This window comes from Electrona antarctica, assembly GCF_951216825.1.
Source record: "Electrona antarctica genome assembly, chromosome: 15".
NCBI lineage: Eukaryota > Metazoa > Chordata > Actinopteri > Myctophiformes > Myctophidae > Electrona > Electrona antarctica.
The window spans coordinates 6,886,262-6,914,238 of NC_136796.1; the positions used below are offsets into that span (position 1 = coordinate 6,886,262).

The 27,977-nt window shown below is 44.7% G+C and overlaps 1 protein-coding gene across 3 annotated transcripts; it reads right to left on the reverse strand.

Moving 5' to 3' along the window:
* pdcd6ip (programmed cell death 6 interacting protein) lies at positions 1 to 27,293 on the reverse strand. 3 transcript variants are annotated; one of them, XM_079521756.1, is made up of 19 exons: positions 26,900 to 27,293; positions 23,634 to 23,688; positions 23,235 to 23,304; positions 21,852 to 21,979; positions 20,644 to 20,797; positions 16,033 to 16,133; positions 13,038 to 13,154; positions 12,598 to 12,820; positions 11,950 to 12,073; positions 10,879 to 11,056; positions 9,782 to 9,893; positions 9,160 to 9,329; positions 7,971 to 8,219; positions 7,392 to 7,526; positions 6,224 to 6,318; positions 6,014 to 6,128; positions 4,859 to 5,049; positions 2,913 to 2,975; positions 1 to 1,601 (listed from the first exon to the last, which is right to left on the reverse strand). In XM_079521756.1, exons 1-19 carry the CDS (start codon positions 27,103 to 27,105, stop codon positions 1,403 to 1,405), a joined length of 2,685 nt encoding a protein of 894 aa, XP_079377882.1. In that variant the 5' UTR covers positions 27,106 to 27,293; the 3' UTR covers positions 1 to 1,402. The 3 variants fall into 3 exon arrangements, 2 of the variants coding, with proteins under 2 accessions (XP_079377882.1, XP_079377883.1); XR_013791656.1 differs by lacking the exon at positions 2,913 to 2,975 and adding an exon at positions 4,104 to 4,244 and having other exon boundaries at positions 1,463 to 1,601; positions 26,900 to 27,291; XM_079521757.1 differs by lacking the exon at positions 2,913 to 2,975 and having other exon boundaries at positions 26,900 to 27,291.
* Positions 27,294 to 27,977: the final 684 nt, after the last annotated feature.

A 27,977-nucleotide genomic window follows, 5' to 3' on the forward strand; every position in this document is an offset into this window, starting at 1 on the left:
CATGCTGCCCATATACAGAGATGTTTTTTAATCACATTAGAAGAAAAACAAAAATAACAAATTTCCAAATAAACACAAAGAGCATGAAGCCTAGATTTACGTTCCGTCACACAACCGGCGTCGCACGGCAAAAACGGCAGACCTACAAGCTCATGACGTGTCGCATCCGCGGCGCGCTATGAGCTTGCAGGTCTGCAATTTTTTGTCGCGCAATACCGCCTGTGCGACGAGCCACGAATCGGGCTTTTAAGAGTGCATCAAAACGAGAAGTGTCTTGGTTAGGGTGTAACCACATAAACAGTCTTTATTTATATATATATAGAATATGTATATATTTACTTATAGAACCAATTATCCCAACTTCTACAGCCGTGTACAGCCTCTGATTGTAAAACATTAATATACCAACGTCCCCTGGGTGAGAGAGAGAGAGAAAGTAGAGAAAGAAAGAGAGAGCCAGAGTGAGATGGAGAGAGAGAGATTTCTTCTCTCAACAGTCATCATATACGTTTAGAAAACCTATAAACCCACAGGCTGCTTGGTTTCTACAGGTTTGTACATCAGTGATGTACGACCATTACAAAAATAGGAATATAGCTGACGGCGGGGAAGGGGATGCATGGGGGGGGGGGTCTTTATGGTCGCGCTGATGGCGGCCAATCAGTGGCGTGCACTCCCCAAGATCAGGAAGAAAGAAAATCTACCCCGAAGAGAGAAAGGAACAAACAAAAAACATGTGCACCCCTTCACCCGCCCTGGGATGCCCTATCCCAGAGTCCTCTAGTGCTGTACAGCCATCCAGCCCGGAAAACAAAAGGACATCCGTCATCGGCAGACAGGACTTAAAATGAAGTTCAGGATTTTTTTATTTATTTAAACCGTAAGAATTTAAACAAAAATCTTTAGAAAACAACAGAAGTACATTAATAATAAAACAATCTACCGGTAAACGGGGTTAGTGCATGGAGTGCAATAAGACCAGGGAGGAGAGAAGATGATGTCGGCCGGCTTAAGAAGCACGATTTATACTTTGTCTTAAGTCGACGTCGCTTTGCCCAATTATTAGCGGGTCTACTAGTGACTTGTAGCTCTGCTATTTCAGGCACGCGGCATCGCTGTACGTGTGTGTTAGGTCAACAGAATAAAGGGGGGGAATTGGGGGGGGGGGTGTTAAGACTGAGCACAAAGCCGTGCCGCCACAGTCCTCAATTTGGCTGCTTGTTAGTGCGAGAGAGAGAGAGAGAGAGGACGAGAGAGGGTCAGAAGAAGACGAGAAGAGGTGCAGGGGGTGTTGATGGGAGTAGTGGCGGTTATTGCTGGGGCGTATTTTACGTCGTCCCCTGCCGGAGTTGCGGCGGCGGGGAGAAAAACACGAACGGGGGGGCGAGTGAGAGAGAGCAGGTTACTGCTGTGGGTAGTAGGGCTGTTGCTGGGGGGGCTGCTGGGGGTAGCCGGGGTAGGGCTGTCCGGTGGGGGGTGCTCCGGGGTAGCCCTGCTGCTGTCCTGGGGCTGCCTGGTAGGGGTTGTAGGCCATGGGCTGCATCTGGTTGTACTGGCCGTAGGCAGCATAGGGGTTGTAGCCCATGGGCACCTGGTAGTACCTGTAGACACGCACGTACGAACACGCACGCACACACACACACACACGACAAAGAGCAAGTCAAATAGGAAATATATTTGGGGGAGACCCGACAGGTGAATGGTTAGGGTAGGGTGGATGCCAAATGGGCTCCTACGCCTATTCTCTCTTTCAAATACCTTTAAAAATAAAAACATCAAGGAAATGTTTGACGAAATTCCAAGTAACTTTTTTTAAAGTTAAAATTTGATCATCACAATATCAGCTAGAGTCTAGAGTCAAGTTCAGTCCGTCTAGCAGCTAGACGGACTGAACGCAGTACAGTGCACACCTCCACAACATGATGCAATTAACCATGCACAAGATTCTGTGAGTTTTATTGCCATTTTTAACCCCACACCATATGCCATGAATTGAATTGTCACCTATGTTATAGGTCCGTGACAAACAGTGATCAACTGAACAATATCTTCTGGGCTGCGTTTGCAAACAGGCAGGAAGGGCACGCACCAACATGGCAGAGGTGCTGACCATGGAGCAAAATAGAGGCTGTACGACTGGAAGCCACGATGCAGACAGTATTTCACGAGAAAGCACAGTTTCAAACCCAACAGGTCTTCTTTAAAGCTGGATTTGCAACAACCTGGGTTGAGTTATCATCATGCCAGTCAGTTATTATGATAATAGTCTCTCTTGAGCCAGACTGGTGCCTCACACAACGTTCAGATGCTTCCGTCACACAGTCTGTGCAAAGGAAGCGTATCTATGTTCCCTGTGTTCTATGTTCCCTGTGTTCTATGTTCCCTGTGTTCTATGTTCCCTGCGTTCTATGTTCCCTGCTTACAACACTAACCCCCTTTGGTAAGCACCTATGTGGGGAACATAAAACTCAGGGGACATAGGGATGACCCTGCAGAAAACGATCAAGGGGCAAAGTGGATGTCCCGCCCCCTCCCCTGTAAATCAACTTAAATCGCCGAATTAGAATTAGTCAACATATATAGCTTGATGCTTATCAGAAATGGGATTTAAAGAATGTTTGAAAGATTTCTTTAGATACATTTTCGTGAACGGAAATGGCGAACAGATGACGCCTTCCTTTCTCGGCTTTCGTGAGGTATAGTTCCAGACCCCCTATATAGCATTCAGAAATTGTGGAATAGTTGTCTGGCTAGTGGCTACGCGAGACTATTATGATAATGACCACATGCTTTGTAATAAAGGTTAATAATAGATAAGGTTCATCACCATCCCAATCCCATCAGATTGGGATGACACTAGTTATATTCCCTCACACGTAGGGAAACACCAGCTTGCTTTCCAAATGCCATACCTTAGGTCAGCGGTACTCACTGGCGGGGACCACGCGGGGTAAGGGTGGTGGACCCTTACGCCTCTGTAAGAGGAGAGCATCACTTATTTGTAGGGCAGTGCTAAGTAGATCAGGGATTCCCAACACCGTTCTACACTGGCCTTTTCTTGGGTGTCTTCTCAGATATTAATACCTGCGTCTCGATAACTCGACTCCTGTTCTGCTTCGGGATCCATTCTTCCTTTATTTGTGTGGGTCTTCAATCAGCTGCCCATCAATGCAACGTCTCCTCCTCAATCAGCTGCCCATCAATGCACCGTCTCCTCCTTCATCTGTCTCTCCCAAAGCCTACATCCTTCCTTCCTTCCCTCGTTTTATTTTCATCCCATGATTTTGTAACCTGTTTTTCACCCGGTGCCAATTGTCTAAGCAGTAATCCTGGGCTCTACTCTCCCTCTGCCAACCTGGGGAGAGCCCCGAACTGAGCACATGCATCCTTCAATGCATGAGGAGTGAGCAGGCTGCTTCTTATCACCTGACAAGGGGGGGGGGGGAGATTTTCCCCGGTACGTGTGGAAGGAACACGATATTCCAACCAGATTGTTTCCCCTCCATCAGGCTGGCCAAGGGGAGGCAGTAATAGTATAGAGACCAGGATTACTGCATGCTTTTTGTGAGGGTACCTACCCTAGGGCAGTGGTTCCCAAAGTGGGGTCCGGGGACCCCACGGGTACTTGAGGGAGTTCCAGGGGGGACCCAGCTAAATGATCATTTGGAACCAAATGGACCCTTATGGGTCTGTAACCCATAAGGGTCCATTTGGTTCCCCTCTCAGGGTTACATTTACATTGATTTTACAATATGAATTGGGGTCTCAGAGATAGAAATCCCATTAAATGGGGGTCCGTGAGACTAATGCATATCAAACTAGGGGTGAAAATGGTTGAAAATCACTGCTAGAGCCGTAAATATCTTCTGTTATGGGGGTCCTTGGCATACCTTTTCAAATGGGGGTACGCAGGATAATTAGTGTCAATTTGGGGGTCCTTGGACATGAACAAATTTGAGAACCACTGCCCTAGGGCACAGGGGATACAGGGTTGTGAGGGTACCTACCCTAGGGGACACAGGGTTGTGAGGGTACCTACCCTAGGGGACACAGGGTTGTGAGGGTACCTACCCTAGGGGACACAGGGTTGTGAGGGTACCTACCCTAGGGGACAGGGGACACAGGGGACACAGGGACAACTTCTCCTTCTCTCTCTCCTCTAGGGGACAGGGGACACGGGGACAACTTCTCCTTCTCTCTCTCCTCAATTCCTCCACCACCAAGACGTCCATCTAATCCACCAACTGTAATAATGACCGTACTGTTACAATATGACGACGCAAACCATTTCTACTGGTACTAGCTTAGAGCAGTGGGTGCCATGGCGTGCAAGTCCATGGGTGCCTCCGAAGACTTTGATAATAATTTGGAAATGTATCCATATCACTTCCGTTCAACAACTTAGACCCCCTTTCTTAGTAAGACGGACCACCAAGGCTCCTCGCCAAAAATAGCCCGATCTACAAGCTTACAACGCTCGATGCGTTGTGAGCTTGTAGATCTGCTATTTTTGGTGAAAGTTCCCCCCAGAATAGGGATGCTGGGGTTCAAGTGGAATAAATGTCAAGTATGAAGTTATTTTCAATCAAGTAGCGGTTGTCCTATGCGATTCTTGATTGAGAGAGCTTAAATAAACCAAGCCTGAAATAACCTGCATGTCTTCTTACCTATATGACCTTCCAGTCAAACCCGACAAACAGACAGAATGAAAATGTGGCTTCAGTCATCTGGTAAAATCAATAAGGAGCACTGTAGTACGCGATCCTAAAATGAGTCCCATCCAGAACTAAACCATACACAGACGCACTGCGGGTCCAGGACATGGAGCGGGGCGTGTGTGTGTGACAGGACAACTTACGGGGCATATCCCTGGTAGGTGGGATACGGTGGTCCCTGCGCCTGGGTCATCGGGGCCATGGGGGGGTTGCCCGTGGGAGGGGCGTTGGGCGGAGGGTTGCCGCCGGGCGCCACGGAGGCAGCCTGTGGGGTGACACTGGGTGGAGGTGGTCTGGCAGGAGGCTGGGGTTTGGACTGGGGCTGCTGCTGGGCCTGGGAAACACACACACACACGTCATCAAATTATTGGCTTAGGAATGAGACAAAAACTAAAAAATATCTTTGAATTCAAGGCTCCATGGCGTGAGTAATCGATAGGAAAAAAGGCTTTTGGAGGTGAACTATCCCTTTAGTTTAAACTCTACTTGGACAGATTTTTTCTGGCTACACCAAAACGGTTTGCTTAAAATAACTGACCAACAAGAGCTTGTAAATCTGCTATTATTTGGCTAATGTCTTCCCCAGAATAATATGGACGCTGGGGTTCAAGTGGTTTCCCAGAGAAATTACATCTGGCCACAAAAGATCACAGGATCTACTGGATATGTCGAACTGACATATTGAGCCTATGACACACAGTGTGGCTTCCCCCCAATAGGCTACCTTCACATTCAGTAGATCCTGTGATCTTTTGTGGCCAGATGTAATTTCTTGGGGTCTAGGAGGACTATAGTAAATAATAAAAAAAGAAATCACTATAAAATTTAGTAAACAAATACATATTTAGCCCCATGCTCGAATGCCCACGCGTCAAAAACAGCTAAAACAAAAGAAATCAGCAAATGAAAAAAATATCATCTTTTACTTTCTCTAATAACAACCTAAAGCATGAACCTTGGTTGAAAAAAACTAAAGTTGTTCTTGTAATGTACCCATTTTGACCTGAGATCAGATTCTAAAAATGTCTACATCCTGACAGTTTTCTGAAAAAGCTGTTTCTATGTCAGTCGTTCTTTTTCAGAACGCTATTTTTCAAAAATAGCAGACCTACAAGCTCGTAGCGCGCCACTCGGTGGCGCGCTATGAGCTTGTAGATCTGCTATTTTTCAATAGCTAAAGCATAACATAATTCTAACACCAAAAGGGGTTCCCGCCCAGAATGGGTTAATAAGATTGTCTGCATTTTGTTAGTTTTGCTTGAAATGTGTAGTTTCTCCGACGTGGACGGGCTCCTTACAAAGACTGTCCTGGGTGCGGGGGTGGGTCCGGGGGCGGCGGCCATGTTGCTCTGGTAGGCGGGAACGTTGATGGACGGTGCGCTGGGCTCCCGTGCGATGCTCTGCTGCAGCTCCCTGGAGGACAGCAACACAACATCAGACAGCTGTTCAACCTTTTGGGGGCTGGTAGACACATACAAACACACAGTGTGTTCTAATGGATTACATACTTGAGCAGTTCATCCCTTTCTGTCTTGCGAGCGAAGACGATGTCACTGCACTTATTTTGGAACTTGAGCAGTATCTCTGTTAAGCCATTGTAGAACTGGGAGGGGAGGGGGGTAAAAAGAACAAGAGAAAATAACAAATAAATGAATACATAAAGTAGTAGCAAGTCAAGAGTGACCACAAAGGGCAACCCATGGGTACAGTGAGAACGCTTCTTCTGGAGACATCGATTTCTGATGAACCTTGTGACACCGACCACAATCATCTGGTTCCCTGCTGTACCTTTGACTTTACTGCCGAACAGACGAACAAACCTGCAATGGAATGAGGTGAAAACGTAACAGCGACACATCGCTAACATCCGTTAGCGTAGTTCAGAATGCCTGAGTAGCACTGTAGCACGTGATCATACAGTGAGATGACTGATAGTAATCCATACAACGTGGAATGGGGGTGAGTGGCATAGCCCCGGTCCCTGGGCCTAGGTTAGTGGGTCAATGGACGACCGAAAATAGGGATTATATGGTTATATATGTCAGTGGTTTTCAACCAGTGGTCCAGGGACCACCAGTGGTCCTTGAGGAGGTTCCAAGTGGTCGCCAGCTAAATGGAGAGTTGGTAAACAAATGGACGATGGATACACAATCCATCTACACAATTAGAGAATGTAGAATAATTATTATTGTTATTTTGATCAATGTTTGGTCATCAATATAGCATGACATTTTGTACAAAATCTTATCCAAATCTTTAGTTTTGGAGAGAGGCTAAATATCATCAAATGGTGGTCCGTGGCTCAAATACTGAATAAGTAATGGATCTTGAGTTGAAAGAGATGCATTTGTGTCCCGTGTCGTGCGGTCATTAAGATACCTTGGTGCTGGCCTGGGCCGGCACCAAGGCTGGTAGTCCCGACGACCTTTGCTGTGTGTCCTCCCCATCCATCTCTCTCCCCCTTTCCTGTCTAACTACTGCAAAATCTATCAATAAAGGCAAAAAGCCCCCAAAAATATCTTTAAAAAAAAGAAGAAAAAAGAAGAAAAGATAGCTTGGTGCCTTCGTGCAGATTGTTTGTGATAGAGATGAGTTTGTGTGGTGCGGTCATTAGATACCTTGGTGCCTTCGTGCAGATTGTGATAGAGATGAGTGTGTGGTGCGGTCATTAGATACCTTGGTGCCTTCGTGCAGATTGTTGCTGATCTCTACGTAGCTGTCGTGGGCGGCGGCCAGCTTCTTCAGCACCTCCTCTCTGGCGTTGGCCTCCGTGTTGGACTGCTTCAGGCTGCTGAACTCCTGGTGGGACGTCTGAAAGGGAAGGGCACAGTCCGTGTTTAATGTCAGAAAGGGAAGGGCAGAGTCTGTGTTTGACTAGCTCACACCTAGACATTCTTTGTAGCACGTCTACATGCTCTGGGGTCAGTGGCTGAAAAGCATGCTTTTCCGATTCCGTCTGGGCCATCTGACAGCAGGTTATAAAATATAAAACTGTAGGGCTGTATGTCACAAATGTCTTTGTATATTGCAGTTATTTGTCATATCTGCCTTCAATTCAATTCAATTCAATTCAATGCTTCTTTTTTTGATTACCAGGCAAACAGAAATGTATTCTTTATTTATATGTTCCCAAGTTCAATGCCAAAAACACAAATCGTTAATTGCATTTATTTGTGTGACAATTAATCGTCAACATGAATTTGTAATCGTATAAGCCCTACCTACATCTGTGTGTGTGTGTGTGCGCGCGTGTACCTGCACTTGTCCCAGCAGGTCCTCTTGTGTGCGGAGGCTGGCCTGTACCCTCTGGTTGTAGGAGCCGTAGAGCTGGTCGAGCTGCGACAGCGACAGCTGCTCCTCGTTGATGCCTCCGTCCTGGGACAGCGCCGTCAGGAAGCAGGAGGACATGTCAAAGGTCACCGCCTTGATCTCCCCCTCCAGCACCTCCCTCTCCCGCTTCACCTCGTCCAGCTGGGACAGCTGTGCGCGCAGCACGTTCACTACCTGAAGAGGACGGACACAAACACACACGGTCAGAGAAAAGATAATTCTCTCAAGCCAGACAACTCTTCCATTATCCGTAAAACGCTACTGAAGAGTAGCCTTGTAAAACGTTCTGCACTGCAACGTTCGTCATTTCAGAATTGCGATTCTTTTAACCAGTAGAGACACAAGTCTTTTATCCAAGAATGAACTGGCCAAGAAAGAGGTGGGCAGGTTACAAAAGACTAGTCTTGCGTGGCCAGAATGTTGCCTCCAACAATGTTCAAATGCTTCCGATCATACAGTCTGGAGCACGGTTCTGTTGATGATCAAGCGAATGTTAAGCCTCCTCCCCAATTCCGTTTTGTCTTTACAGTCACGCAAATGTATCCCAATATAAATCACAATCATCTAAGCATATATAGCTTGCTGCTTTAGCAGAAATGGAAAATAAAAATATAAAAATGTATTTAAAAAACATATATGTTTGTGAATGGAAATGACGAACAGATGCCAGCTTCCTGTCTCGGATTTCAGGACTCCAGACTCTACATAGCATTTGGAGATTGTGGAATAGTTGTCTGGCTACGCGTGACTGCAACAGACATAAAAGGACTATAATGTAGCCTTATGCATTACAAGGCGTTGCAATGCAATTAGCACACAATGCAATTAGCACGTGTAGAATGATTCATTGTTTTGGTGCATGACTCTGGCGCTGAACTAAGTATAAATCAGATATAACTCCAACCTGACAGACCACCTCCACTGACAGCTAAATGTCTAATCCTAACCCCAACCTGAATTGTAAACCTCGAAAAACCCTTTTTGACCACAAATCAAGAATTTCTCTTGAGGACCAGCTAAATAGGTTTCCCAATGTATCTTTCCCAAATTCTACGAGACTTACTGGGACATTAGGCCCTCACAAGTATAGCAATACAAGTACACACACACACACCTCGCTGCCCTGCAGGGTCTTGGTGGGGTTGGCAGAGGGGATGGCAGCTACCAGCTCGTTCTCTGGTTTGCACAGCAGGGCGATCATGTCACAGTGGGTGTTGTAGCGCTCGCGCACCATCTGGTCCGCCTGGGTGGCCTTGTCCAACGCACCGCGGAAGTTAGTGCCCTCTGGAGGCCAGGCGCGGAGGGGAGGAGGAGAGGAGGGGAGGAGGAGAGGAGAGGAGAGGAGAGGAGGAGGAGGGTGGAAATGGTTTACGCTGCAGTTATATGGATGTTGTATCGTTGCCGTTAGGCAGAAACCTCTAATCTCCATATTTAAGACTGAGACCAGATTCTACAAAATGTCTTCTGGTCTCAGTCTTAAACTACAGCGTCGCACAACAGTATCAAAGGAAACATATCTACAATAGCTCGAAATGTGTTGCGTTTTGAGCTTGTCAACCTGCAACTTTTTCTGTTTTTGAATTTGAATCTCTAAAAGTAACAGTTTTGGATATATGAGGTTTCCACCCCGACAGAGACAATATATATACATATAACTGCACTGATGACAAAAAATCACTAATCACACTACTATGCTAAAGTTGTGTGTGTGTGTGTGTGTGTGTGTGTGTACCTACCTGCTCGGAGGGGCTTGTAAAGGTCTCCAGAGGGGGTTCTGTTCCAGCGCTGGCTGAACTTGGCTCTCAGATCGCTGTCTGTGGTCTCTTCATCATCTAGCACCCTTAGAGACTGATGGACAGACACACACACACACATCAGTGCTTGGTAACAGTCACTCCGCTCCACTGTAGGCTACCACCCAGTAGGGGAAATTATGTTCTCCTCTGATTGAATCTAAACATAATAATTCATATCTTGCTACACAATTTCTATTTATGCGATAATGGAAGCCATAGTTCTCACGATAAAAAAAAATCTGCCGGACTGTCCACAGCCCTCCTATGAGGACCGAGTAGATTCTTTTTTTGGTATTTTATCATGATAGGTTGAAAAGTGGTGAAGTGTTCCTTCCTTGCGTACGGTTACGTTAAAGTTTTGAGGGTTGAGCGGCATGTCAAGGTCAAGACTCGTCGTTTGTGAAAGTCAAGGTCCTCACGCACTGCCAGCAGCGTTTGATTGGTGCAATTAATCTGCATTAATTCAAACTGCTGTTTGTGTGACGTGTACACGATTCACGACACGACATCCGTCACGCTCCGGGTGTGTTAACGACCTCTAGGCTCAACTAGAGGCCATGATAGGAACTTGAGATAAAGAAAGCTACCATTGAGAACGATAGTTTCCCAAACACTGTGTTGGGACCCATGTGTGGGTCGCGGACACATTGTTACGGGTCCCCTTAGTTTCTGTTTCCTACATTTGGTTTTTAATTATTATTATTTCAAAACATTTAAAAAAAAAACATTCCCAAAAAAGCAAAACTTTTCATGAATTAAAAACAAAATCCAATGATTTTTTTCAGTAATGTCATGAAGAAATAAAAGACAAATCAAAGAAATTCCATAAATTAGAACAAATATTTAAGAAGTAATCTACAAGCTCACAACGTGGCGCGAAGAGCTTGTGAGCTTGTAGATCTGCTATTTTCACTAGTGAATATCTAATTTCTGTTTTGGGTCACCGCCTGAAAAGTTTAGGAACCACTGTGATAGTGCATAGTGCATAGTGTGTGTGTGTGTGTGTGTGTGTGTGTGTGTGTGTGGCACCACCTAACCTCATCCAGGATCTCTCTGTTGCGGGTCAGCAGTTCCGGCAGGTCTCTGATCAGCTGTTCGATGCTCTGCAGCCCCCCTTGCTGGACGACGCCTCTGGCCTTCTCTGCGATGGACTGTGGGATGGAATCTCCAGACAGGTCCTCCAGGGCGGCGGGCAGGTTCAGGGACGCCAGCACCCTGTCGCACCCACACAACAATATCCATTAACCCACTTAGACCAGCACCCTGTCGCACCCACACAACAATATCCATTAACCCACTTAGACCAGCACCCTGTCGCACCCACACAACAATATCCATTAACCCACTTAGACCAGCACCCTCATTAAAGAGCCCCACAATTATATGTATTTGGCCGCCGACCCCCATCTCAAAATATGTTGTTCCAGGCACCCCCCAGAAGCAAAGAGTTGAGTTCAAAACGTTTCGCTCTGAAAGAATATATTCAAACATTTGGGCCACATTTTCACGATTTCTCAAAAATAGCAGACCTACAATGTCTGCAAAAGCAGAAAGCACTCTCACACTCCAGATTAGATGAAAGTCTTTCGGTGCAGGGCTCGATAATGCAATAGAAGTGAAGACATAGCCAGCACACAATGCATGTCCTTGTGAAAATGACATGTATTGTGTTGTTGGCCAGAGCATACGAGTGGAGTGGAGTGGGAGTTTGATAAATAATAACAATTGATCATTCTATTGTGCCCCTATCCCGGCGCCCAGGCCATTAACCAAGGGGCCAGTGAGGCTATTCAACGTTGAAGCTCTGGGCCCTAGTGGTAGGAGGAGGGACTACAGGCGGACCCATGGATTCATGACCGGGAAACCCCGTGCAGCTGGGCTTTAACATTGAGCACTCGGTTGCACTTCCGCATTTGACCACCAAAATTTGGTGGTCAAATGCGGAAGTAGACGTTCTGAGACGGTACTTCCGGCAGTCTTCCGGGTGCTTCAAAACTCCACTGACATGAATAGCTGGGGGGGCGGAGCTTCGCGCCAGTTCAGTCTCTATCCTTTTATATACTCTATGCCATTAAACAACCACACAGAGGGTCAAACACACAGCGTACCCGTTGCAGAGGTTGGTGGCCTCCCTCATGGTTCCCACCAGTCTGTTGATGGTCTCCGCCTTCCTCTGGCCGTACACGCTCATGGACTGCTGCACGGCCATGGGAACCATCTTCTCAAACAGGTCTGGACAAACACATTGGATGAAAGATAAATACAATCTCATGACTGAAAATGTGTGTATGTCCTAATGTGCGACTTGTGAAACAGTGTCAAAGAAAGGAGCCCCTCACACTAGCGCTGATTCCTAAACAATTAACACAGTATGTAAAATGGTGATGTTTTGGTAATATTGCTCCTCCTGTTCTACATGCTGCCAACCAGGTGAAGAAATCACAGACTGTGACTTTGAACCATTCGAGACCATTAGGGTTTGATGGAAAATTATTCTAAACATATTGCTAGTTTGACCACGTCAAATGCTCTAATCTTTATGAAAGAAATTACCGAAAATAGCCCATCGACGAGCAGGCATTGAGACGAGCTCTCCAACGTAGATCGGCTATTTTCGCTGAGCAACACGATTCCATAGAAGACATGCATGGCTTCTATCATGGAATCCAAACGACTGAAATTCATCGTGGCGACTGAGAACTTTATTCCATTCCATGCAAAGCGTGTGACCTGTGATCTGAGCCCCGGCATCTTACCCGTGAACTTCTGACTGAGGGGGGGCGTGATGACGGTGGCCTTGACCAGCGCTGCCTTGCCAATGTGCTCCAGGTCCTTGACCTCTGGCACGCGGTCGTGGTAGATGAAGTCATTGTCCTTCTTGGCGGCGGCAAGAGCGCGGTTGATCTTGTCGCTCAGGTCCTTGACGCTCACGTACTCGTCGTAGCGAGACGCCACCGTCTTCACGAGCTCCGCTGCATGCTGCGAGTGGCAACAGTTGAAAATGAGTATATACAGTTTGAGGGGGTACAGTAAGGCATTGTGAAAATAGAGCAATGTTACATTGTGTCGTTATATGCATGTAAAGCTTTTTGAAACAACTTTGAATTTAAATAGTATACCAAATAGTGACAAAAGGTATGTCGATGAACATGTTTCGTCATAGTTTTAGTCGGCGAGAATAACACGTTGGGCGTACCTGCAGGCGTGCAATCTCCTCTCCGAATCGTTTCTTCTGCTTGGCCAGGATGCTCTGGTGCAGCTCGGCATTGGCCTGCATGATGCAGTGCTTAGCCGCCAGCACGGGCAGCACTTCCTGAAAATAAAAATACTGACCAGGGAGAGCCAACCACAGAGCAACACACAAACACACACACACGACACCAACACACACAGATATATCCACATACACACACATATATACACACACGCGCGATGGCAAGGCAAGGCAAACCACAAAACGGCACGGCACACAGACAGCGAGGTCAAATCACGGAAGCACAAACACAAACAAGCACAAGCGGTAAGGAGGAGTGCACGTACAGCCACACAGACATGCGCACACACATGCACACAATCATCATCACCACCACGAGGGATGCATAAAGAAAAGGAAGACAGCGAGAGAGAAAACAGAACAGGCCATGAGTGTTTAACCTTTCAGCAACATCCGCTCAACCTGCATCAAACGTTCCATGGCCATCTGCTTGTGTGTGTGTGTGCGTGCGCGTTGCGTGTCAGCGTGTGTAATTATATTCTCATCTGTTCATCAGGAAAGTGAATAGAGGCTGAATTTAAAATGCTTGTTAACACATTGAGAGCCCACGCAAAACTGCCCCAAAAATCACTTTCACCTAGAAAATCCATTCACATTTTTTATAATTCAGCTGACTGTGGAGACACATGCTGGAACTTTTTACGTTGAAATGTTTTATAGTTTCTGAGTTATTTAATTTAAACGCCAAATGCATTCTCAATGGCGAAAACACAAACTTTGGCACCACGTAAAAAAATCAAAAAAAATCATTGTTATGATTTTTTTTTTGAAAAAAAATAAATATATATATATATATATATATATATATATATATATATAAAAATATATATATATATATTTATTTATTTTCAAAGACGTCCACAGACGTCTTGGGTTCTGCCCGTGCGGTAATACCAAAGACGTCCACAGACGTCTTGGGCACAAAATGTGTTAAAAAGCAGGAAGTGGTTCCTGTCGTCCGTGACCTGGGATCATCTTTTACAAGAATAGAAGAATTGGGAGAGGTCAAATACATATCCACCCTCGAATAATTGTGGATTCAACCATAGCAGCGCTGTGTAGCCTGCGTTCGGGGCGGGCGACTGCCCGGATATAACGTTACAGAGTCTGACCATTGTTTGTTACCCAATGTGCATCATTTCCAAATTTGAACCTACCCCCAAAGAAAAGGAATTCCAGTTTAGAGTATCAACTTGTTCTAATCGGTCTAAAAAGTGTTTGTTTGTGTGTGTGTGTGTGTGTGTGTGCGCGCGCGCGTATGGTGCGTGCATGCGCATTGGCCATGCTGTGAGAACGTCGTCAGTAAGCCGTTATCAGAATTCAGAACACCTTCATTAGACGCTACCAAATAGACCCCGCCCCTCATCAAAGGGTGGTGAGAAAGATCCAATCGCAATGCAGTTTTAATGGTAATCATCATAACAGAGACCCAATCAGAATGAGGAGGACAGGACAGAAAACAAAGAGACCAATGAGGACAGAGAGAAGTTGTGATGGGGACAGGCCCACGCCCAGAGTGCCGGCTGCTGCAGTGCTGCACTTCATCTCAAATACACACATCATACAGTATATGTACTAATGCACATGTCAGTCGCACACACACATGGACGGTCAAACATACCCAGAGCACCTCTGTTGAGCTTATCCCATTTTGGGCGGGAACCCCTTTTGGTGTTTTAAACATTATGTTATAATTTAGCTATTGAAAAATAGCAGACCTACAAGCTCATAGCGCGCCACCGAGTGGCGCGCTACGAGCTTGTAGGTCTGCTATTTTTGAAAAATCGTGAAAATATTTATTTCAGAAAACTGGAGAATTTAGAAGATTTTTTTTAAATTCTGAATGGGTTAAAGGACTAGATAGATCTGCACTGAATGGGACATGAGACTATTGATTGGTCCAAGTAGGTGAGATACTAATACTATCCTACCGACAAGGTGTTGTGTCGGTATTCTGTGGGCTGATGATGGTGATGGCTACTATTTGTGGTCGATAAAGTATAGTTTTTCACCGTGACGGAAGGGGAGCCGTCTCAGGTGAACTTGAGCCGCGAGAGGCACCACTGAGCGAGCGAGAGAGTTGCCGTGACGAACGTTGTGGAGACTGCTTGCCATGGTGTTTTGTAACCCGACTCTGCCAGATGGGGCAGCAGAGAGTACACTGGGTTCCCCCCTCCTCCTGCTCCCATCTGCGAACTCTCAGGCAGACTTGATGCTCCGGCCACCAAACGGCCTGGCCAATCAGCGGCAGCTAGAGGCGGGGAACAAGGCACCCAGTGTACTCTCTGCTGCCCCATCTGGCGGAGTCAGGTTAGGTGTTTTGTGGAGACTGGCCAGAAAGCCATCATCAACCCACAGAATAACGACAGAACACTTTACTGGTAGGTCAGTATTTCACCTACCAATCACCTAGACCAATCAATAGTGTGATTAAATGTGATAAATCTCCCATTCGGTGCATTGACCCATTTGAAGGCGCTGCCCAGACTCTCAACAACAATGTTGAGATATCCCTTTATTTTTTTTATGTAGTTTCCTATATTTTGTTTTTAATTATTATTTTAAAGGATATTTTAAAATTCACAAAAACATCTAAAATGTTCACGAGTTAAAAACAAATTCAAACGTTTTTTCAAAACAATTCCATTAAAAAAAAACAATAGTAGTGAAAATAGCAGATCTACAAGATCACAACATGTTTCATCGCAATGTGTTGTGAGCTTGGAGATCGGCTAGTTTCACTATAGTTTGGGTCCCGGGGAGATTTCTCTTTTGGGTCTCGAGCTAAAAGGTTTGGGAACCACTGCTCTACAACATTGTAAATGCAGTGATAGCCCCACGTCTCAACAGAACACAAAGTCAAGAGCGTTCTGTGTGTGTGTGTGTGCGTGCATGTGCGTTTGTGCGCTGTACATACCTTAGGAAGATTCTCTTTGTACTGACATTGCTTGAACGCGTCGCCATAGAAATCTGCTGCCTGATTGGCCAACTTAGCGATGCTGGCATCTTTCATTTTATCTGTTGGAGAGAATAAGCAAGAAAACACAAGCCAGTGTTGGAGTTGCAAAAAGGCAAGCGTATGTATTTAACCACTTTCCACCTGGCATCCATATTTTTGGGCAAGTCATTGTAGGTAAATTCTTAAATAATCTTCCACAAACTTAAAAAAGAAAATACGGAAAATAGATTGTAGAATCTACGTCACGATGCGGATGCGATGCTTTGAGTTTGAAGATTTAGTTGTATGATACAAGTATATAGGTCTTAGTGCTTAACAGTTGTGCTGTGGTTTGATGCATGATTATTTGGCTATGGACATGTGCACATACAGAATTATTATGATTTGGCTATGGACATGTGCACATACAACATTATTATGATTATTTGGCTATGGACATGTGCACATACAACATTATTATGATTATTTGGCTATGGACATGTGCACATACAACATTATTATGATTATTTGGCTATGGACATGTGCACATACAGAATTACAGCACAACCTCTCCAGTCTTTCAGAGCAGCGTTCAGGTTCAGGTTTATTTGTCATATGTATAGATACAGAGTATAAATACAATGCAAATTATTTTGCTCAGAGCACTCTCAGTCTTATATACACAGGACATAAACAAACATCTATAGTGCAAAGTATTTTGGCCGTGTTGCCCTGATGTGTACTGCAGAGCAACAGCAGTGAATGCAACTCGCTGTATGGCCACTGCACAAATTCACCACCACGTGGGTGCACTAATCAAATCCAACAGAGAAGGCCATAAACTGTAGACTTAACAGACTGTTAGACTTCTTAAGTGCAACACTGGCACACAAGGGTGAGATGTCTGCTGTGGTTGATGTACGGCAGCCTTTTAGCAGCAAGGACATCGTAGTCGACAGCCCTGATCTAATGTACGGACTGAGGTTTTTTTTTAGATTTGTTTTTGGCTTTTCTGCCTTTATTAATAGATACAAGTGGAGATTGACAGGAAAGAGTGAGAGAGAGAGAGATGGGGGAGACATGCAGCAAAGGTCGTCATGAACGGGACTCGAACATGCAACGCGCGGAGCTATTATGTGGCATGCATGCGCCTGGACCACAAGGCCAGCGGGTGCCCGACTGAGTACACTTTACAGAGACATTCAACTAGATAGAAATCCATATGCAAAACATATGTCTTGGTTTCCTTTAGGGTTGGAGAGTATTCTTTTTTTTCATTCCATCAAACAATCCCCCAAATATTGCCAGGGTAAGCTAAGCACTACAGAGACTGGAGTCTGATAACTGTATCCCATTTGTACCTGTTCAGTTTGTGAATAAAGCCACATAAATAACCTGACAGTCTACTCTCAAGTCGGTTTTGACCAAATGGAAATGGCGATCTACTGCTTTGCTTAGACGCGCAAAAAATACCAGTGTATGAAATAATGAAACCATAAGAGAAGCTTCGAAAAAGGTAATGGAAGATAACAAACCTATTAACATAGATTTCTGGAAGACATTTTAAACAAGTGACGGTAAATGCGGTATAATAGTATTATAGTAAAGTAAAAAGCCTTTCTGGCATCGACTAACACACGGAATCTGTTATATCTGGCTTACCAACATTGTAGTAGTGGTAGCATTGGGTTATGATTTCATAGATTTATAACTACAGCATATCCAACAGAGATACAGCAGGCTTTATACCAGCGCTCTCCACGCAGGCACATAAAAAAAGCTACGCAGGTATATTTGACACCAATTAAAATATATATATTTACTTATTATATGTCTGAAAAACCAACGTCATCCACATTCGATTAACAAACTCCCATCCTGCACACACTGCAGAGTGTGAGAGACCCATCACAGTCAGCGTTTTGCTTTTCTGCTTGCCTTATGGTGTTATTATTATTCTATGACTTTGGTAGAATCTGTGGATTCTTTTTTTTCATTCCATCAAACAATCCCCCAAATATTGCCAGGGTAAGCTAAGCACTACTAGCCAAGGAGTCTGATAACTGTATCCCATTTGTACCTGTTCAATTTGTGAATAAAGCCACACAAATAACCTGACAGTCTACTCTCAAGTCGGTTTTGACCAAATGGAAATGGCGATCTGCTGCTTTGCTTAAACGCGTGGTGTCTACCCTGTTCATACTGCAGCCAGCTGGACGCAGTTTTGCCGTCACATATGTAGCGACGTGAGCTTTTGATTGGTCTACTAGTGTTGAGCAGACATTAATAAATACAAACAGACATTGATTCAGTCAAACCCTTGGCCTGTAAAAATGCTGTAAAAACCACTGCAGGAGGTTGGAGGCTCTACAGCTCCATGCAAATATGCTCAATGCAAATGTTGTCAGATGTCACGGCTATCTCCCGGTCAGAAAATGAAATACGGTTGCTTACACACACACACTATTCGACATGGGTGTAGTCTTAATTCCTCTCACAAAATGAACAGCTTTACGAAATATGTTGTATACCAAATAAGTTACAATACACAGGCCAGAACAGTACCGTCCTAGTTCACTTGTAATGCCCCCAAGGCCAACATCGTGAGAGATGAATAGCACTTTACACATATGCACTTTGAATGCATCAGCACTTTCTCCTGCTAATGTTGTCTGCTCCTTTTACCTTTTAATGTTTTTTAAAAGGCTTTGCCTCTTTTTAATGTGTCTATTGTTTTTAAATGTGAAGCATCATGAGCCGTGGAGAACGGTATTTTGCTCCCCTGTATGCCCAGTGTATATTGTGGAAGTGACAATAAATCTGATTGATTGATTCCCATCCACAGGCCTGGCGTGTGTGCCTTCCAAAAATCCTGTTTTTAGGTCCGATTTCACAGGAGGAACAGGTTGGCTCCATGCATGCCGTTTGCTGCCAACAATAGTTGTCAAAAACTTGAAAGATAATATTGCATCAGGAAGAACCATGTTGTACCGTAACCGTACTACTGACTGACTCATCTGATTATATCTCTGTTCAAAGCAAAAGAAATGGAATCCGTCACGGAGCCGTCCTTTGAAATATGAATATGCCTGATAGGCACGATCCTTTTCCTCCTTTATAAACACTCCATCAAGTCTCGCTTAACCCATTTTGACCTGAGATCAGATTCTAAAAATGTCTTCTACATCCTAGCAGTTTTCTGAAAAAGCTATGTTTCTATCTCAGTCGTTCTTCGATTTTTCAAAAATAGCAGGCCTATGTAGTTTGTAGATCTGCTATTTTTCAATAGCTAAAGCATAACACCAGCTCAGTGGCCTTGTGCTTAGAGTGTCCGCCCTGAGACTGGGAGGTCGGGGTTCGATCCCTGGCCGGGTCATACCAAAGACTCTAAAAATGGGACCCGGTGCCACCCTGCTTGACACTCGGCATCAAGGGTTGGATTGAGGGTAAGTCCCTGCGACATACTAGCGTCATGTCCAGGGGGTGTACTTGTACATCAAGCTGCCTCACGCTACAGAAACAGGAGATAGGCTCCTGCCCTATGGGCCTCATGGCTCGGCAAGGCTACTTAAAGCATAACATAATTCTAACACCAAAAGGGGTTCCCGCCCAAAATGGGTTAATTAAATAACACCGCTGCCACAGCGTTATCAGAGCTATGCTTTTCCCACGACGGGAACCAACTTCCCTCGTGCCAGTGTCCATGGCCCAATTTTCCATAAAGGTAAAATGTTATTAACTAAATATTAACCACATGAACCCTAGCTTCCCTATTCTGAGCATGTAGGTCAATCTAGCTCGCAGATTAGCAGTTTTTGACAAAGATGTAGAAAGGGGAAAAGGCAGTTACCAATTATAGACCCCTGGGGCATCCCGGTCAACAAAGTATTGGGGTTTTAAATGATTAACAGATTGGAATGATCTCCACATTCATCATTTTATAGTGGTGTTGAGATGGATACCGACAAGTACCTGTGGTATAAATAACAACAACGGTTTTACAGCACAACCTGTGACTTCTTGTGTGACAGTGTGTACAGATTTCACGAACGGAGGGGAACGACAGTGGGACCTAGTTGTCTTGTGTCCTGGATGATCCACCCGGCCGGCAAGTAAAATCGCACAAAACTTAATTGTTCAATACTAGAGTGACAAACTGTGTTGGGTCTACGGCACGTTTTATTATTTGCAGGGGTGACTGTAAAGTCACTTCCCAGCATTTTATGTGGGTAGTCTCTTACAAAATGCCCAGGTATATTTTTTCCTTTTTAAATTAAATTTGTTCCACTCTTCAGTGTTCAGCCTCCGAGCCCTTCATCTACCCCACAACAGGCTGAAGCGTGTTGGACTTCTCTTTGTGACTGTGTGAAAACCACAGTGGATTTGAACCCACAACCTCAAGTGGTGGTGGGCAGGGAATTTACCACTGTGCCACCCAAGCGCCTAAACTGTGTTGTAGTGTGTGTGTTGTGTGTACCTCAGGTGACAGTGTGTAAACTGTGTCCTTGTGAATGTGTGTGCACTCACTGTGCACGTTACCTGAGGTGACAGTGTGTAAACGGTGTCCTTGTAAATGTGTGCGTACGTTACCTGAGGTGGCTTTGAGGAAGACGACCTCCTGAGCCTGGGCCAGCATGATGCTGCTCAGGGTGCCCACGGTCTCAGGAGAGATGTCCATGGTTGGCTCCCTGTTGAGTGCCGACAGCACTGTGTCCTTGATGTGACCGAACGCTCCGCTGGCCAGCTACACAACACAACACACACAAAGAAAATAAACTCCTTGTATAAACCCAATGATCTGACCAAAGTCCCCAAATGCTTTGCTGGCATTTTTTTGCAATTGCATAACATTATAATGTTCTTAGTTTGATCATAAGACCCAATTACTGAATGTCAAGTCTCCAAGGTTTTCTTCAGACACTGATTTACTATGACACCATGTATGGCACATTTAGGAGTCCACATGATCCCTATAACTCTGAGAGTTAGACTCTTCACGTGTTTCTGGCATTTTTCTCATTTCCATGAAAAAATAGAATTCAAAACAAATGTCCACCACAAGGCAAAAAATACCAGTGTATGAAATAATGAAACCATAAGAGAAGCTTCCAAAAAGGTAATGGCAGATAACAAACCTAACATAGATTTGTGGAAGACATTTTAAACAAGTGACGGTAAATGTGGTATAATGATGATTTCATAGATTTATAACTACAGCATATCCAACACAGATACAGCAGGCTTTATACCAAGGCTCTCCACGTAGGCACATAAAAAAGCTACGCAGGTATATTTGACACCCATTAAAATATATATATTTACTTATTATATGTCTGAAAAACCAACGTCATCCACATTCGATTAACTAACAGACTCCCATCCTGCACACACTGCAGAGTGTGAGAGACCCATCACAGTCAGCGTTTTGCTTTTCTGCTTGCCTTATGGTGTTATTATTCTGACTTTGGTAGAATCTGTGGATTCTATGCAACATTGATTCAATACAATGACTTTGTAAAGTTAAGTTACCAATGCTAAAGCCTCGGTAAAAATTGGTAAAAACGTTTTTAAGGTCAACCGCACCAATGCAACTCCGTGCACCTGCCATTTGTGGATAATGGTTGCAAGGAGTTGCATGGTGAATCATTGGTGCGGTTTGGGTTAATATGCAGCAAAGTTGTCATGGCTAAAATTGTCTATCTATTAAAAAAAAGTGTCGTATCGATTACAAATAATGGAAATGTTAAGCAAGATGAAGTCCCTGACATGGTATTCGTTTGTTTTTTATAGATTGATACCTGGTAGAATTTATTTGCAGCCTTCAGTCCTTCATCGCTGTCCAAGTTCTGCTCTGAGGCGATCTGACTGGCCAGCGCTGCTGCATTAAACAGCACACACGTCTTCTCATAGCCCAGACTGGCCAGAGCTAAAACATACACACACGTACACACATTACGATACATGCGATTAGTGATGCACAATATAATCTGTGGCATATCGAAATCAGCCATATCGGCCATTTCAGTATCGGATCGGTCTCAAAATACTTAGATTAGAATCAGATTATTTTCACAGATATTGATGATGCAATAATAATGTGACCGTCAATGGCTTTGTACTCACAGAGCAGCCAGTCTGCCCGTCTGTCACTTTTGTTTGTGAATTTCTAATGTTTGAAGGCAGCAGAAGAATTTTTTAAAAGTGTCTAGTACATTTAGTCTAGAACAAAAGCCAAATCCAAAACATGCCTGCAAGCCCCTGGCCTAGGGCCTAGGCTTGTTTCCATTGTGGTTCCAGAGTGCGCGCACGCACGCACGCACGAACACAAACACACACACTCTTTTCAAAGGCCTAGTGAGACACACCCTGAAAGTGTGCAAAGTTTGCAGAGTGATGTGCAGTTAGTTGACATACTTACATAAATACATACAAATCATAGACATTATATATAAAGGCTAGATGGCTCAAGGCGGAGTCTCTGACGTAGTTCACCCGGCGGCTGAGGGGCTACAGTACAGTATGTTCTATGGCAGCTCAAACAAAAATAGTCATAACTCGCTCAAATCTTAACGGATTTACAAACGTGTTTGTTTAATACAAACGTTATCAACGTGGCTGTGATTCAGGACGCTCATCTGCTTAATTTTATTTTCAAAAGTATGCGGACATCTCTGAGGTCTAAAACAAACCAAACCGTTTGAAAATCGGATGAAAATTGAGCAAGTTATGGTTAATTAAAAAGTATATGCCCATAGACACAATGTTATGCTGCCCCTTGGTAAGATGGCCGCCACGTAGCAACGTCGCTCTCATTGGCCAGCAGCGCGGGTGAGCCATCTAGCTTTCTTATATATATATATATATATATATCTATGCTTCAAATTACTTGTTCTGTGCTAGTCTGTTATACTACCACGTGCTGTATTATGTTCAGAAAGTATGACAATGTTGCTAGATGACAAGTCACCTAAACTGCCCAATCAGTGAGCTACCTGTCCATGTGACTACCCGTCCATGTGACTTTTGTTTACAACTTCTGGTTCATTATGTAATGTGGCAGTGAGAACCATAAATCTTTGTTTGGCATGATTCAGATAGGTGTGATAATGCTCTAAACCTCCCGCCTGCTGAAATGTAAGTAATCTGCCGACACATGTGTAACAAGAGAGGACATGGCTTACTGAGCTTGACTGAACCTCCAAACAGTGACCCTTTGTCGAATGCATCCTTCCATGTGAAGGTTAGGCACAGCTGCAGAAAGAAAACAGAGGAACAGTGTTGATTTGGACAGGACGTTTTGAATAAAACTACATTTAGTTTTAGTCATATTTTAGTCAATTTAAATGTTTTAAACTTTTAGTTGACTAAATATCATAAGATTTTTGTTGACTAAATGAACAGTTGATGTCAACCAAAATGTATTTTGCCAGGCCTTGATGGTGTCGTAATGCTTGATTCACTTGGTTGCATACTGAAAATAGCGGATCTACAGTACATGCTCACAATGCACGTTGTGAGGACATGGTCCATGGTTCCCTCTCCAGTCTAACGCACTAGCAGACAGCACCTGATCATTTTACCTGGTTCTCAGAGAAGGGGAACTTGGGCTCGACGGCACAGAGCTGGTCATAGTACCTGCGGGGAGAAGTGGTGAACAACATTCAGAGAATTTCAGACTCATCATCAGCATCTACCATCTAGTCTACCATTTATTGTGCTTTCCCAGATTACAGGTAAATGATACAAATATTACAGAGCAAACTGTGTGAAAAAGCTGAATATACATAAGCTGTATGACATCATAACTGTTGTGGTTTGAGGAAGTTCTGATGATTCAGAGACACATGACAGTGCGTCAGCAAAAGGTGGTGCCAAAGGAAAGTGCACTGTAGCCCCCCCCCTCCCCCCCGCAGGGTCAGCTCAGCTGTGAGCAAAGCACTACTCAGCTTTGACACGGAGCCAGTGATGTGGAAGATTCTATTCTTAGGAATATTTAGAGGATCATGTTGTTAGGGAATCCTCCTTTTCCAGTTGATCAACTCCCAGTTCTACTCCCGTCTCGAGACTAGTACACACGTACACAATGCTACCCATAAATAAAAACAAAGACAGGCTTTGTGTAGGTTTTACAGCACTAGGCCTTGTCATCACAGTGGCTTTCCCATCTGGGCATGCACAAATGCACAGCGAGAACAAAACTTAGACGAGGTGCGCCTGTGTTGGTAAATAGATCGAGGGGGAAAAGTAAAACGTCCCAGGGCAAACAATGGTTACCACGGTGACACAATAGCTGTCTGTCTGCTGGGTTGTGAAAGGGAATAGGGCCGGTCTCCATGGCTACCTGGCACATGGCTGGTGGAGGACATGAGGAGAGCGCCAAGGAGCTACAATGCTAACATTGAACAGTTACGGCCCACTCTTGAGTAGCACAGCTATGCAAGCGTTCACTTCCTCCCTCCTCAGCAAAGTGTAGCCTCTGACTGCAAATGTTCTGGCATCTGCCAAGTACCAACCCACACCTTACAGCAGCAGGGAACGCCAATTATGCTGCTCTCCTGCATATCAACTATGGCAGCACTCAGCCACTTCAACTCATATCGCAAGTTGCTGGTGTAGCGTTGTTGTAATAATGACAGTCTAATCTTGACAGACGGGTGGACAATATTACCCCTTAGCACTTCAGTTAGAAAGTAGCTCACAGTGGACAGAGAAAAATCTGAGATGGGCTGGGCTCTCTCTGCCTCTCTCTCACAAATCACGTCAACCGGTGGATCCCTGTGCCAATGCCAACCATACGAATGAATCACACTGGCCACAGAGAGGAAAAAGTTCGGAGCAAAGTCTTGAGCCGTGCTCATGTCATCATCATCTCTAAATAGAGCAGGCCTGGCTAATAAGTCACACAATGAATGTCCTTTAACTCATTTCTGAGTTAAAGGACCCAGGCTTGCACTTATAGAGGGCACTGTGTGTTCGGTTCACCACAGTCTTTTGTTATTTCATGTCTCCAGGCCCGAGACCATAAGAGCCAAAGAGCAACTTTGTTAAACAAATCCAAGTCCCACTTCCGTCACATTGCTCTATGCAAATGACAGATGATGAACTTCCCTGATACCTTTAATGTGTATACATGTAAGCCAAGGTAATTGACACCACAGCCATGTTGATTCACATATGATCCTTCTGTGGCCAATGTCTCCATGTAGTCTGGCTCTCATTGACATAATATACACCATCATGTAGATATCTAGCTAGCAAAACCATAATCTATCTGATTACAAGACAAGCCCCAGGTACCCCCCCCCCCCCTTTTTCCCTCACTGTATATGTTTCTTTTCCCTTTTTACCTCCATTATGATGAATTCCTGTTCTGTTCTTTGTCTATATAGAAGTGTCTATTTGTACGTCTCTAAATGTTTTGATGAATTGAACATGGTGGACCCTCTTGTAAACAAGTGTAATGCTTAATTGGGTCGTCCACTCACAGTTAACAGCCTATGTATTGAGTTTGTGCTTGAAATGTACTGTAATTCTGCAAACTGTTAATAAATATTTCAATCAATCAAAAGAAAGCTTGTGAGTTGTGGCACTTGAGTTAAGACATTATGCTTGATCAGATGCTTGTCTGGGCTAGAGGTTTCAATGTTGTCAGTATCATCTCAGAGAGCTATTATGGGCTGTTTAACGTCATACAACAACAACAACAACAACAACACGGGGGTTTCAGAATATTTGGCTTGACTTGACTGAGACACAAGATAAGACCACAGACATGTTCAACCCTGGGTACTTGTTACAAATGTTGTCATAAAACTGACACACCACATTTTTGAGGTCAGCAGGCCGGGGAATAGCGTCTTTAAATAAAATATGAGTCATATGGTGGACACTGGACAGTGCTGAACGCTTCCTTCCGAGAAACGGGGCCTATTTACACCGATATTGATAACCCAATGAATACTGTGACTCCAGAGGTCGCTGTGAACTGAACAGAGTAGACTGGCTCTCCTGTGTGTGTGGTCTCTTTCACACTCAGCCAGGTGACACATTTGAGAGTAGATGACAAGAGGAGGCTGAAAGCCACGCATGGCGTTTTCAACACTCAATCTGATTTTATTTAGGCTATTCCAATTTACTCGAGATTCAAACAAAGTGATCATGCATACCAACAGGCTGTGTAGAATCTACACAACCTGTTTGGATGCATGGTCACTTTGATCTATTCTACATTGTTTTGTAGATCACCAACCCCCTAAATCAAAATAACAGATGTTTTGAACGAGATTATTCCATTGTGTTATTTGGTTATTCAGATTTGAGGTTTTGGTGTCATTGGACACAAAGTAAACAAAGGACAGACGTTCAAATTAAAACGGTCTTAAAGCCCGTTATAAATAACTCATTTCAACACGTAGATATGAGGAGTCGATGGCAAAATCATGAAATTACAGCCGTCACATATGTAAAACGTAAGAAACGCCAAAGCACTAACTTAATAGGCCATCTCTAGTCTGGACAGTCACAGAATTCGATAGGTCACAATGCCGGGTGTAAAAGACCAGTGTTAGCATGACTGAACTTGGAGCTAACAACGTTAGCAGCCACACTGTCTAGTTAGTACTCAACTAGCCCCATAATATGGTACCTCAGTCCCTGAGCGTAGAGACTGAGGTGCCATATGGGGCTAGTTTAGTAGTCAACCAACAACAGCTGGCTTGGGGCGCGGCGGCGGCAGCTCCTCCACCGCAGGTGTACTGTAGTGTAAAGTAAAAAGGGGTGGCAGGCGGCTAGCTGGACTTAGCGACGCGCTAACGGTCGTTACGATACGGTGTCTTGACAGTCTGACCTGAGCAGGATGTCCAGGGAGCTCTCGTGCTTGTCCAGCGGCCTGCCCAGCGCGTTCTTCCGCAGCTTGTTGAGCTCCTCCACGGCGTGGATGTACTCCCCTTGCTCCTCGCCAGCGGCGTACGTCGTCGTGACAAATTTCGACAGCGGCTTCACCAGGTCCACCTCGGACGACTTCTTCAGCGGGACGGAAATAAACGTCGCCATTTTCGGTCCCGCGACGACAACAACAACAAAAAACTAAAACACGGCGACGTTTAAAATGAATGAGGGCTGGCTGGCTGGGGGAAAGAGACCGAAGGGAAACACGGGCTCGCGAACAAACACGGACAAAAACAACAGTCACAGCAGCGCGAGCGACCCACTTCCTGGTGTCTCTGCTCTGCTGCTAAGGAACGTCACGTGACGTCATGGTGGCATGTACAGAGAGAGGCATGTAGGGGTCGATTCGCTTTGCAGGTTGCACATCCGGCCCGGGTCGAGCGGATACGGCTCTAGCTCTAGACCGGATCACACTGCCATTTGGGAAAACCCAGAGCCTTCGAAAACCCATAGGGGAAAACCATAGAGTATAGGGGAAAACCAGGGGAAAACCCCAAACCAGAATAGTCTGTGACGTGTATGTCATCACTGATATAAATTGGAATAAAAACTAATTAGTGTGGTCGCCAGAGTCCAGACTATAGTAATTGTAACACTTTAATATTATTATGCTAGTTATAACAGTAATAATAGTACCAGTAAGACGCCTAAGGGCGAGAAGCCACCTCAGTCCTAAAGGGCGTGCAGTCGTACACCCATCCGCCTCATTGACGGCAGACTGCTGGGCGAACGCTGGCGCTTTGGCATGGGGGGGTCAGATCAACATGGAATGCATTCTGTACTAGCCATATAAGGAGCATGTCTTGAGTGTACAGGGTTTGATGAGGTCAGAATCAACATATGGAATGTCAGAATAGGTCAGCTCCAACACAATTGTTATTGGAAAATAGGAATATATACATTTTTGAGCTGACTGTAATAGACCTGAAACGTTGTAGTAACGTCCTGTAGCCTAATAAATTACTGCTATAAGTGAA